Here is a 14,211-nt window from a genome sequence, read left to right on the forward strand (position 1 = left end):
TTATGTCAGAGAAGCAACACAGGCTGGCCAACGAAGGGCTTCTTCAAGAAGGAACAGGGAAGGAACCTCAACTGTGGAGATGTTTTCAGCGCATTTGAATTGCGTAACGCCAATACCTAGCTGCGCCTGGACAAACTAAAAGCAGTTGGTTGTTATTAGTACCCGCAAGGATCTCTATTGCTTTAGAAAATAGCCTTGTGGGTGTCTACAGCGCTACAGCGAAAAGTATTGTTATGAAGATGAAGTTCTTGCGATGGCGAAGCATTTTTGCAGGAAAGGCGAGTTGATGTGGAGAAGAATTGCAAAATATAATACGGGCGAAATCTTTGAATGTGCGCCAAAGTAGTGAGGAAGTCCTAGACCCCAGGAACGAACGCTTCCTCTTCTGAGAGCGAAATAAGGTGCCAAATAGCGGCGCAGTACTGAACGTCCCTTGTCACCAGGCGACCTTGCGCACAGAGCCGAGAAGCATGAGCGTCTCCGGCTTTGAGCAGATTACAAAGAATAGGAATGGCCTGTCCACGACGAAGTCCGGTTGAACGTGTGGCACCTTGACCAGGGAGGCCAGGCTATGGACCAGGGCAGCTCCGGGCTGCCCCTTCGGCCGCGACCGATGGCGGCCGCCCGCCTGTGCCGTCTCGAAGGCGGCGGCGTGGCGAATCGCTGACACCCGCTTCTGTCCCGCGGTGGATCCCCACAGCTCGGCGCGGTCCGTGAAGACGTCGCGCACACCGAGCGCCGACAAGGCCGGGCCTAGCTCGACGACCTGTAAGTGAGAATGGTGACATCCGAGTTGAAGGCAAGCGCACAAATTTGCGAGCGAGTGCCTGATCATCGTGGAAGCAGTGCAAATCACAGGCTTCGTATCCCCGGTTGCTTGACAGTGTGACAAGGGTGGAAACTTGGTCAAGTCTGTATCGGTGACTGATGGCATGACCGGCAGTGCAAATCAAGGTGACGCACATGGAGCAGATGCACCCACCAGAGGCGCTGATGTGTGTTCTTCGTACGTCGTCTTGGTTCGCGTTACCCTTCATACCATGTAAGTGTGAGTGGCGCTGCGTGCACCGAACCACAACTGAGGTCTCGCGGTGTGCCATTCAGCAAAATGTAAAAATGTTAAACTATCGCCGTGTACACATGCAATGCTGTTGTGTGCCCTACCTTGGCTACTAGTAAGCAATCAGCCGTGCGCGTAATTGACTGTAATAAGACACGACACACGGGCGGCTTGAGTACAGAGTGTATGTCTACAAAGATTTAAATCGAATCCTGTGGGCGGTGGGCAGCAGTACCTGCCCCTGTGTGCGATATTTGTGACTTTACTTTGGTTGTCTGAGTCAATTTGTAAATGACTGTACTCCATATCCCTGTCCTCTCCTTTGTCGATTTTTTATCCGCGTTCGGCACTCATCATATTTTTCCATCTTAAGTTTTCAAAACCAAAATGCCCTACAAGCACGATCACACATGCTAACAGTTGTATATTGTAAATGAATTATTTTTTTTTGGTGCTCAATGGTTTGTGCATTCGGGTAAAGCGGATGTTTACCAATATTTCTCGTGAAGAAATTTCGCAAAGCATTCGTGGCAGGCCATCTAGTTGTTCTCTCTTTCTTATAGTAGATTAAAAGCTTTTAGAGGCCTCAAATGCAGATGCTCATGTAACAAGATGCCTGAATCTATAATAATTGGTTTTTTGGGGGGAAAGGAAATGGCGCAGTATCTGTCTCATATATCTTTGGACACGTGAACCGCGCCGTAAGGGAAAGGATAAAGGAGGGAGTGAAAGAAGAAAGGAAGAATAGGTGCCGTAGTGGAGGGCTCCGCAATAATTTCGACCACCTGGGGATCTTTAACGTGCACTGACATCGCACAGCACACGGGCGCCTTGGCGTTTTTCCTCCATAAAAACGCAGCCGCCGCGGTCGGGTTCGAACCCGGGAACTCCGGATCAGTAGTCGAGCGCCCTAACCACTTAGCCACCGCGGCGGGGCTGCCTGAATCTATATAATTGGTTTTTTGGAGAAAGGAAATGGCGCAGTATCTGTCTCATATATCGTTGGATACCTGAACCGCGCCGCAAGAGAAGGGAAAAGGAAGGAAGTGAAAGAAGAAAGGAAGAAAGAGGAGCCGTAGTAGAGGGCTCCGGAATTATTTCGACCACTTGGGGATCTTTTACGTGCGCTGACATCGCACAGCAGACGGGCTCCTTAGCGTTTTTCCTCCATTTAAACGCAGCCGCTGCGGTCGAGTTCGAACCCGGGAACTCGCAGAACCCCTTTCTGCATGAGCTTAGTTGTACATAAATAGAAAACAGTCTGATAATGTGGAGGCTAAATGTGCCATTTTTAAAGAGTAACACATTTCGAGTAACGTGGCCTCCTGCATGGTCCCGTACAGTGTTTTTCTCCGCAAATTGGCCTCGGCCGCGCGGCGAGTACAGAATATTACTCGAAATGCCATGCGAAGCTCTGAGTGTATTTATACTCTCCGACAGACACAATGTGTTGGGCTGTCCGTTTTTTTCTCTGAAAGAGCCCTACTGCCTTAGTAACAGTGAAAACTGGCTTAAAAGAACAGAGCGCAGCCTGAAAAAGTTGGCAGTCACCGTACGCTGCGGCGTGATGCAACCCGACGCCACGCAGCTGGCAATTCTACCTCTGCCATAATATACGTATATCCCCCGCCGCTACGCTGCCGCATACCTTCTGATCTGCGCGCTAACTATAGCTAACTTGAGAAGACAGTCGCCGCTGTGCCGCAGCCCGCGTTCCGTCTTTAGGGATCGACGCGATAGCTATAATGGGTTAATGTCCAAATATGCAGAATTCGTCCTTCTATACTTACCATCTATAGATTGCTAGAAGTCCTCACACCATTCCTAGTGCAGGGGTGCACCATTGCCTTCGAATGGCAGGTGCCGCCAGTGGTGGGATTGTGCAATCCAGGTTGTCCCGAGCAAATTCGCGCGACCAACCATAATTTAACCGCCACCATGAGGACGGATGAGGACGTCTTTTATGGGAGACACATGGGGGAGGCCTTTGCCCTGCAGTGCGCGTAGTCAGGCTACTGCTTCTGATGACACAGAGACGGGTTGTCTCTCAATCGGGCACAAAGACTTAACCTTTAAAAACTAATCGCAAGCGACTTTGTAATGGCAGTTCCGGTCTCGGTCGGTGCCAGCGGTTAAGTGCACTTTGATGTCACGGTCGGCCGGCCAACCTGGACTGCCGCGATACTGACGCGGTCGGCGTCGCCGGCATTTGGTTGGGTGACGCCACGAAAAAAATATCGGTGGCTTTTAAGACTGTTTACGTGCTCTGAATGCGAAAGCATGGTGCACTACTGTTATTTGCGTTGGCGCGTATCTGTGGCATTCTGTCCATTTGTGTAACTTAGTTCGCGCCGGCCGCCAAACCGCACACCATTCTGAACTCCATACATGTCCATACATGCCATTCTCTACCTTCACATTCACAGGTGGCGGCGAGTCCTCATACCCCTGCTGGCGCAGCGGTTAAGCCATGCTCCACTCCACTGGAAGGTGGCTGTTCCCGTCACGGCCACCAGTAGGGATAGTGCGACCCATGTCACTCTTCCCTAGCTTATTTTAGCTACCACCCGAGCTTACCAGAGCTCCGTCCCTTTGGCTGCAGCTTGCGCGGCGCTGCTCCGAAATTACCCCTGCTTACCCGAGTTATTTTGTGGACAGAAAGTTTAAACGCCTTGAGTACACGCCACGCACGACGCAAGTAATGCTTACACATTACTACTTTCGGCAAGCGCATCTTGACATCACTCAGTGTGGGTATAAACGCTCAGCGGCTTCTCGGGCAAGTTTTAAAATCATACTAAATTAAAATCCATTCAGCACCTGCAACTGAAAGTTGCTGGACGGCACCTCCTTACGCCCACGAAAAAATCATTTGGTTTGTTAGCGTTCGAAATTATGTGTCTGCATCCATTTCAGAAGAAAACGTAGAGACAAAAACAGGTGGACAAAAACTCGGTCTACAGGTTCGGACGATTACTGTTAAAGCATTTTTCTCGAGTACCTAGTATCCAGAAGCGAAAACACCTGTTTCTGGAGAGAACGGCACATTTATTTATTGATTTCAAGTTCCTTCATGACCCACGCGACATTAAAAAGAGGAGTGGGCTGTTACTAGCAGTACATAAGAACTATGCACAACAGGGTATTTAAAGTAATCACTAACGCGCGTAGATTAAAATTCTGCAGCAGGATTGCGAAGTAACGGAAATAAGGACTACTCAGTATTATAAGTATGCACTTCGCACACAATAAAACAACTGTACAAAGGAGTATGACTAGGATAATAATATTGCGAAACAGCCACAAATACCTCTATAATACAAGCCGATTACATTATAATTATAGAAAATATTGCGCAAACGACATTAAGAACAACAAGAAGGTGTTTTTCTACTATCCCGACATCGACTGGAAGGATTTGTCAGCATCTTCTCGTCAATGAAAAAATTTCGAATTAGTTCTTACTTTCAATTTGCTTCAGTCTGCTAAAATTCCAACGCATGGCACCAACATTCTTGATCTTGTATTTGTGTCGAAGAAAGAGTTGCGTCAGGCTTTCTCGTGCACTAACGCGCTTAACCTGGCATCATGCAGGATGTCGAGGTCCTGGGAAAGGTGCGTTGTAGCGATTACACAATGGTAAGGTCTTGAATTATCTTAGATTTGAAGAGGGAACGGAATAAACTAGTGATTCAGAACCCCATTAAAGAGCTCGCGGCAAGAAGGAAAGTAGACGAAGTCTTGATTTTGCTGCAGAACAAATATTCTGTTTTAACTAAGGAAGAATATTTAATATACAAGGAATGAACGATAATCTCACTGCTATCATTACGGAATGCACCGTAGAAGTAGTAAGTTGGATGCTTCCATAGGATACCGGCAAGCTATCTCAGAAACACTTGTTGCTGGGCTGGTTGGTGCATAGTTCTATGTACAAACGTTAGCGCAAAATAAGAGACGATCACAAGAAAGGTGGACAAGACAACGCGCGTTGTCTTGTCCACCTTTCTTGTGATTGTCTCTTATTTTGCGCCAACGTTTGTACATAGAAGCTATCTCGGGAAATGAAAGATCTGGTTGCAAAGCATGAAATTATCTAACCCTACGAGCAGAATAGAACTGGCAGAGCTATCAACGTCAATAAATAAGCCCAGGGTAGCCGACAAAAGGAAGCTCAATATGGAGAGAATCGAGCGCGCTCTAAAGAACGGTGGTAGCCCAAAAGCGATGAAGAGGAAACTAGGCATAGGTAAAAATTAGATGCATGCGTTAAGAAACAAAGAGGGCAATGTCATTAGCAATATAGACAAGATAGTTAAAGTAGCCGAAGAGTTCTACACAATTCTATACAGTGGCCAATGCAATCAGAACGTTAATGAGAGAGACAGTAGCGCAGAGCGATGGGATATCTCGCCAGTAAAGAAATAGGAAGTAACGAAAGCTTTAGGAGCAATGCAAAAGGGAAAAGCAGCTGGTGAGTATCAGGTCACAGCAGATCTGCTGAAGGATGGATGTGAGATTATGCTAGAACAAGTAGTCACCCTGTATACACATTGCCTTATGACCTATAGCGTACCAGAAGCTTAGAATAACTATAACATTATCAAAATTTATAAAAAAGGAGACGTCAAGGATTTGAAAAGTTACAGACCGATCAGCTTACTGCCTTTTTCCGCAGAAGAACGGAAGTATGGGAAAGTTAGTACTGCTTCACAATTTTGCAGCATCGTAACACAACGAGGATAAGAGCGAGAAGTGACACAAAGACGGCGCTAAAATGACCATGTTTTATTGAAAAATACGCATTGCTTCCCTACACGCATATCATCCACAATTCGCCTTCTGTCTGACGATCTTGCACTTTATCGTCACATTACCGATATACCTCTGAGCAGTCACTCCTGCAGAAAAACCTGAATATAATGAAACCTGTTGTGCCACATGGGCGATGAATCTTAATGTGCCCCTATTCAAGAGTACGCTAGCCTCCCGAAAACATTCCACTGCAGATTATTCATATTCATTAAAGTACACGACTATTTAACATGTTGAATCATTCCGATATAAAGGTCTTGCTCTCACGGACAAACTGAACTGGTCTGAACATATCACGGGTCTTGTAGCTGACACGTTCAGAACAGTCGGCTTGATTAGACGCCCTCTTTCATCTTCGAGGTAGAAGCTTAAGTCTAAAGTACACCCATGAGGTGTACTTTAGACCTAAGCTCAAATTTAGCTGCGCCGTATGGAGTCATCATCGGCATTCCTAAATTGAATTACTTAAAAGCATCCAGAATCGGACGGCTCGCTTCATTTGCTCCGTATATGGTACACGGGTTAGCGTCAGTGCATTAAAAAGGTCCATTAATCTCAACGCTTTAAATCGTCGAAGAAAGAAGTCGCGTTGGGGCTTATTTGATAACCTATATTACAACCACCCTGACATTCGAGGCTCCCTTCAAATGCCACCCATACAAATATCGCGTCGCCTTTTCTGTTCTCCGAGTGTACAGCATATAACAGGCTCCAGAAATGCATTCAATAAATCATTCTTGCCCTCTGAAATTGATGAATGAAATTCGGTTCCTGTTATCAATTTTTCATGAACGCATCCATAAAATTACGTAGTTTATATCCGCTCGTTTTGATAAATTAAACTGATGAACAGCAAGAAATTTTCAATTTTTCTTTTCCTGATTGACTCATTGGTCATTGCTCGTTGGCTCATTGTTGATTTACTCATTGATTGTCTCAGGCTGAAAGTTTGCTTTGTTACTGCTCTTTAATTTAATTTATACATATATACTTTTTGCTCTATGCCTGCCCACCTTTTTTGTGTACTGTGCCTGTAAAAGTTGTTTTGAGCATTCCGTAAACGTATGCGGGCATGAATCGCGTGGGTGTTGTTGTCGTCCGTTTGGTTTTCGCATTTAACTTTCCTTATGCACGGTTGCATAGAAATGAATAGCATTGCCATGCCTTTTTCTTTGTTTTTCATTGCATAAAAACGTCACCACAGATATGACTGCGAACATTGTTTCTTGCTTCCCCCTGCCTTATGTAATGCCCCCTTCCCTAGGGCCCTTAAGGAATAATAAATGATGTTGATAATTATGATGAATAAGGCTGATACATGCAAACTCTTCGTCATTGCGATCCAGAGTTACACGATCCAGAAAACAAAAAGAATACCTTCTCGTCTATTGCAGAGTGTTTCCGCAACCACTTATGAATTCCCTGACTCTGTTATTGGCAAGTAAAGCTGCCAGCAGGTGGTTCTACTAAGATCACGCCAAGAGAAGAAATAAGTCAAGTGAGCGGGAGTGCAGCAATGTGGGATGCCCACCTTATGCAAATGATAAATGCGCAATGGAATGAAGGTAGGTGGGATGAACGGCACTTTCTCTATACTTTCGTTCGTATGCTAACTTTTAAAGAAAAGGATCAGTCGAGGCGGCTTTCTGCGCATCTCAAGAGACAGAAACGATAATTTATGCTTCATGACTGTTCTAAATTTTATAACAGGTTCTCTTCTTGATCATGCAGCGCCAGCTCTGTAAACTTAAAAAGAGAGAGAGAAGCTCTTTAATGACAAAAACAGAATTTAGCCTACATTTAAGTTAACCCTGGCGTGGTACCCTGCGCGGGGAAGAAAATTGGGAGATAAAGGAAGGGGAGTGGTGCGGAAAAAGTAAAATAAAAGTAAATAAAAGAAATAAAAGGTGAGAAGAAAAAATGCAGCCATTAAATGCTTACTAATGTGCCTCGGTGAATAATGATTTTACATATGAAATGAGGAAGTGCATAGTCTGTTAAATCGGCGAACAAAGTTCTCTGCGAAAAGAGTGCGTCAGGGCAACGAGCAAGGTGAAACTAGAGCTTGTCAACTTCTACAATGTTCTGTAAAGTAAATAAAGAAAACCTTATAGAGCTTTTTGTCTTTCAGTATAAGCTCAAAATTTTGTGAGGACGAGAGTATCTGATCTTGAATAATTTTGTTCGAGCCGTTTTAAGAGTAGGGGAAGAAAAGAAATTGGACGCTGATATCTGAAGTCTACACACACACACACACACACACACACACACACACACACACACACACACACACACACACACACACACACACACACACACACACACACACACACACACACACACACACACACACACACACACACACACACACACACACACACACACACACACACACACACACACACACACACACACACACACACACACACACACACACACACACACACACACACACACACACACACACACACACACACACACACACACACACACACACACACACACACACACACACACACACACACACACACACACACACACACACACACACACACACACACACACACACACACACACACACACACACACACACACACACACACACACACACACACACACACACACACACACACACACACACACACACACACACACACACACACACACACACACACACACACACACACACACACACACACACACACACACACACACACACACACACACACACACACACACACACACACACACACACACACACACACACACACACACACACACACACACACACACACACACACACACACACACACACACACACACACACACACACACACACACACACACACACACACACACACACACACACACACACACACACACACACACACACACACACGCACGCACGCACGCACGCACGCACGCACGCACGCACGCACGCACGCACGCACGCACGCACGCACGCACGCACGCACACGCACACACTGTAATGTAGTATGTCAGTAACAACTCACTGGTACCCATCCAAGTGCAGCCTTACGGCTACATAGGAAAGCTATAGAGCTTCCACAGAAACTTCGCAGTTAAAGAAAAATCCGTCCTTGTCCAGGAATCGAGCCCGGGTCCAACGCTTCACCGGAGCAGCCGCTCTACCTGGTTAGCTAACCAGGACGGCAAGATTATGGTAGCGCGAGCCGAAATTCATCAATAACTGACGCGTTCGTCTAAATGTTGCTGTGATACGGAGTTATTTTTTACCGAGTGTTGTTTCAATTTTCTACTCCTGAATTCTCACACTTCAGTCAATATCTGCCTATTTTTTCGTGCATCATGTGCTGCCAACATTCAGGGGCGGCGAGGCTTGTCAAGCAGTGGTGGAACACTGCTTTTTTTTTTTTTTTGCCGTCCCCAGTATGTTGTATTGCGCTCAAAGCTGGAATAAAGAAATGTAACGAAATCACCATCCAATGGGTCGCTACCAACAGCTATCATCTTTACTTACTCTTCAGTGGAAGTATTTTCCACGTGTTCTAAGGATTGCATTCCCACCAGAATGCGGCCTGAATAGGTAAAAAAAAATTGGCGACGTTTAAGCTTTTCGCGTAAATCGCGAAATTGAGCTCCAACTGTCGCAAGCATTTATCTTTTTAACTTTTAGGCCCTTTCACCCCTTCCTTCGAAAAAATGGCATCGAAACGTTTATTCAGATATTCTCTCCTCAATTCGAGAGAATCCAACCGCGTTACGAGGCCAGGAGGACGAAATGAAAGATGTCAAACTACGGATGGAGCTCATCTGGAACTGAGATGCACCTCGACAGCTCACAAGTGGATTTTAATGCCTTTGAGTGGTCCAGCAGGCGTTTGAACCTCGAACTGGGCGATGTTCCCACGACTGCAGATGAAGAGCTTATTTATAACGTTAAAAATGTGGCAAAGACACACTAAGCCGCTGTTTTCAATAAGCAGCACATTTGGGCACTGCACAGGCTGCCAGGCAAGGCCGGTATGACTCTTGCCATCATCGTAAGGCTTGAGGGCCAAGCAAAGAGAGACGCCTGGTTAGTGAAAAAACAGAATCTCAGAGACAGCCAGAACAAACTTTACATCTGCGAAAACGTAACTATGCTCTCGAGAAAGTTGATCTTTTCTGTTAGTGAGTGGTCGGAAAAGTCTTGTTTGAGTGGCATGTAAATGTAAACATACTGGTGCGCAACGCCCACCACGACAGCAATGTTGTAATCCACTACGAAGACGACCTTCGATCTCTATATTATATTATTTTTCATTCTTTGAGCTGCGGTTGATATGGCTGATTTCGGTTGCCTAACTAAGGAATACTTTTGTTCGGACGAGTTGGATCATCTTTGAGCGGATGTGTACCTGCTAAAAAAAGACGGGAAACAACAAAAGAACGCTAACGGCATGTACAGTGCTCTCTGTACAGTGCTCTCTGTACATGTGGGTGTTCGTTTGTTGTGTCCTGTCTTCGTGCAAGCATGTGCCCGTTTAACAAAGGAGGAGTGATTTATCTCCTTCCAAGTTACTCAGGAGGGATTAAAGGTTCCCATCTATCTTACTGCATATTCTGCCAATACCAATACAGCACAATTTGACAGTTTGTTCTGGTATTAACAAATATGACCTTAGTTTGTAAAGTGAGACTTCGCGTCCAACTTCAAAATTTCGGTTTGTTTAATTTGCAAGAAAAAAGCATATTCTATATGAATAAAAAAAAAACTGAAACATATTGAAGGTGTGTCATCGTAAAGAACTAAAGTACAATGTGAGCTACTTCCTCAAATGTCTTCCATTACAAATGATTATGACGTGCTTTGTATTACAGAGCAGGATATATTTTTTGTTATCGCTCACCTGATGGTGAAGTTCATGGTTTCTTTTTTTTAATGTGTTTTTAGTCTTTAGTTATGAGTGTATCAAAAGATCTGTTATTAGAGGGGATATACACGCATATTTTAATTGTGATGCCGCTAAAAAGGAATTCAGAGAGTGTCCTCATTTTAAATCGATGTGTCAGTGTTATAGAATCAGAAACATGAATTACTCAAAACACCAAACGCAGTTTAGGGTAAATGTCCTACAAGTTATGATCTGCGTTGTGTCAACCGTGGCGTCTTGAGTTTTCTTCTCTGTGACCACATACCTATTTGTATGTTGCCCAAGACCAAAAGTGTTCCGAACACCTCTAAGGTGGACTCCACCTTCTAAATCATAACTGTTTTACTACTGATGTCATTTCAATCAGAAGTGCAACAGATGTGTCGGAAGCACATCCTCTTTGAAAGTGATGCAGTGAAAGTTTATAATAGGCTGATTGATAAATTTCTAGTTTTACATCGCACGCTCTTCATTTACAACGAACAAAACCATCATGAAAATATACGAACCATGGTTCATTACAGACCTGCTACGGCTAATAGAGGAACGTAAACGCATTTATGCAAAGTTCTTAAAAGCTCATAAGCCCAGCGAACTAAAATATTTAGTACTTTCCACAGTAAGTTGAATAAGCAGCTAAAGAAAACAGGAGAAAAATATTTATCGCTTTGCCCGTTATGCACAGGAAACACTGTAACCTCTGGAAAAGAAAAATTAGTCGCGGACAAAAAAGCAAAATTACAATAAAAATATTCTTAAATTTTGTTTATCTAAGGGTTTTACATGCTGCACACATTTAATCTTTATTCTTTTCACATGGGCAGGAATGAACAACCATGGCAGTTTTCCGGAAGGACTAGACATGCTTGATAGATTTATCATTGTTTTGCTCACATGGAACATGAATTAACATTAATTGCAACTTACTGCAAAAGAACACAATATGTTACCTTAACCATCATAATTAGAGTGGAATGTAGTAATCACAGAACTAATTACGCAGTCGAAAAATTGTTTACGCTTCCGACAGTGTTAAATGATTAGAAGAAAAGGATACTGCGTCTAAAAGGTTCAAATATGAAATATGGCACCGTAATTCCTAAACCTCTATCATTATGTATTGGACTTTAGTAATATGATGTGCTTATTTTTTTCCTGCACTGTTTAAATATTTTGTACTTGCCTTGCAGTTCTACCTTTTATTTTTGTGCGTAAATATTACTATGTGAGGCGAAATCTTTAGGGGGAATTTAGAAATTCTCATCACGCTGTTCATCACGCCTCGACAGCTTGTGAGCTGTCGAGGCGCATCTCAGTTCCAGATGAGCTCCACCCGTAGTTTGACATCTTTCATTTCGTCCTCCTGGCCTCGTAACGTGGTTGGATTCTCTCGAATTGAGGAGATAATATCTGAATAAACGTTTCGATGCCGTTTTTTCGAAGGAAGGGGTGAAAGGGCCTAAAAGTTAAAAAGATAAATGCTTGCGACAGTTGTAGTTAAATTTCGCGATTTACGCGAAAAGCCTAAACGTCGCCAATTTTTTTTTTACCTATTCAGGCCGCATTCTGGTGGGAATGCACTCCTTAGAACACGTGGAAAGTACTTCCACTCAAGAGTAAGTAAAGATGATAGCTGTTGGTAGCGACCTGCAAAAAAAAAAGCAGTGTTCCACCACTGCTTGACAAGCCTCGCCGCCCCTGAATGTTGGCAGCACATGATGCACGAAAAAATAGGCAGATATTGACTGAAGTGTGAGAATTCAGGAGTAGAAAATTGAAACAACACTCGGTAAAAAATAACTCCGCATCACAGCAACATTTAGACGAACGCGTCATGTATTGATAATACCAGTTGCTACTGTAGAAATAGAAAAATTAGAGAGTACAATCTTATATTATCACTAACAGCATTGCGAGCATGGTGCTTTCCAGAAAAAAGAATCTTTTAGTGAACAGTGCAGTTGGATATGCAGGTTGCGAATTGAAGACAATGACCTGGTACTACGTTCATTAGGCAAAGATGTGTTTAGAAACGAAGGCAAGATAGACCCGAGCATTATGAAACCTTAGTTGGTTTTGATTTGTGGGGTTGCATACGATCCACAGCTTCTGAAGTCAGAAGAAGATTGGCGAAGTGTAAGTGTAACAAGATTAGAAATGTATTGTCATCTTTGGATATTATTCGCTTATAAAAGCATGCAAACGTCTAATCAAAGAAGTGTGTCACGGGAACAATCGGGTTCTCGCGCAAAATTGGCGTGATTGGCGAATCATAAGGTAAATTGAACAGCACGCAGCATCATAGAAAGTTTGTTAATATTCGTCACAGTCGTATTTCCCCACACAAGAAAACAGTGACTTAAAGATGAATAAAAAGCGCGTAATACAGATTCGTGCTGACCTGCAATGTAATACATTCTGAAGGCGATACACAATTCCAATACATCGAGAAAGGGTAAGAGAGATAGCTTCTACATGGACATCTCCTGTCATTGTCGATGTAAACAGAATAGCAAGAGATTTGAATCTACTTACATATCTTACAGTATCATGAACTAAATAAATTGGTGTGGATTTAGCATGTGCTTTCCCTTGGGGCACTCTACTATTTATACCAGGGAAGCCGCCCCATTCAACTGTCATCTTAAACCGCACTTAAGCATCGGATGAAGCGGGCACACGCACCTGCTTCACCTTGAAAAGAGGCAGGCTGACCCGCACCGTGCCTACGGGCTTGAGTAGGCTGAAGCAGCGCAGCGCACTCAGTGCGTCCAGCTTTCCTTCCATGGCGGCCAGGCCGTCAATTTCCTCGGGAAGCAAGATCACCAGCGAGAATGCAGAGCCGTGGTGCGTCGCTGTGCTGCAAATTCAGACCAAAACGAGAAGAAGGAAAACAATGAAAAGCGTTCAGTGAACATAAGCGTATTCGGCTCCTTCCAGTGAGACTTGTATAAGTATTTTTTGATGTGAAAACCTACCAGGCTCTGCGGTCTCCCAAAGCACAGGTATATGGAAAGGGGCAAGCAAAGAGCGCGGCGAAAGTCTCTCATAGGGGGCTTGTTGTTAACGCTGTGTGCAAGTGTGGCGGCCAAGTGAAGGGGCGCAGACTCCCCTCCCTGACCAGGTCTGGTCGGTGAGATAACCAGTGCTACACCCCCGTGAGATGCACAACGAAACCTGGTAGAGGACAAGAACATCAGCGACTCAATGGACAGAGTTGAAAAGATGAGACCGGCTGTAAGTCATCGCCACCATGTCACGGCTTTGTGTTCGGTCTAGTGCGCTGTGCTTGTCCTGGACGATTTGAACCGACCAGCACTATTGTCTACGCTGACGCGCGTGTTCTAATTTTTAATTTATTATGTGTGGCGCAGCATAACAGCTAGCCCGCAAGGTTACTCTCTAACGCTCTCATCAGGTCTAGACTGATGGTGAAAT

At 44.4% G+C, this 14,211-nt stretch overlaps 1 protein-coding gene across 1 annotated transcript in view; it reads right to left on the minus strand.

Annotated features, from left to right (window-relative positions):
• Positions 1-203: 203 nt before the first annotated feature.
• Positions 204-14,211, minus strand: part of LOC144104474 (iris-like) — a 150,272-nt gene continuing 136,264 nt past the window's right edge. The window contains exons 5-6 of the mRNA XM_077637515.1: positions 13,459-13,633; positions 204-766 (exon numbers count right to left, since the gene is read on the minus strand). Of these exons, the coding sequence (XP_077493641.1) occupies positions 437-766; positions 13,459-13,633 (505 nt within the window). The 3' untranslated portion in view covers positions 204-436. The remainder of the gene's footprint in view (positions 767-13,458; positions 13,634-14,211) is intronic.

Source organism: Amblyomma americanum, chromosome 9, assembly GCF_052857255.1.
Source record: "Amblyomma americanum isolate KBUSLIRL-KWMA chromosome 9, ASM5285725v1, whole genome shotgun sequence".
In the NCBI taxonomy this organism is placed as follows: Eukaryota; Metazoa; Arthropoda; class Arachnida; order Ixodida; family Ixodidae; genus Amblyomma; species Amblyomma americanum.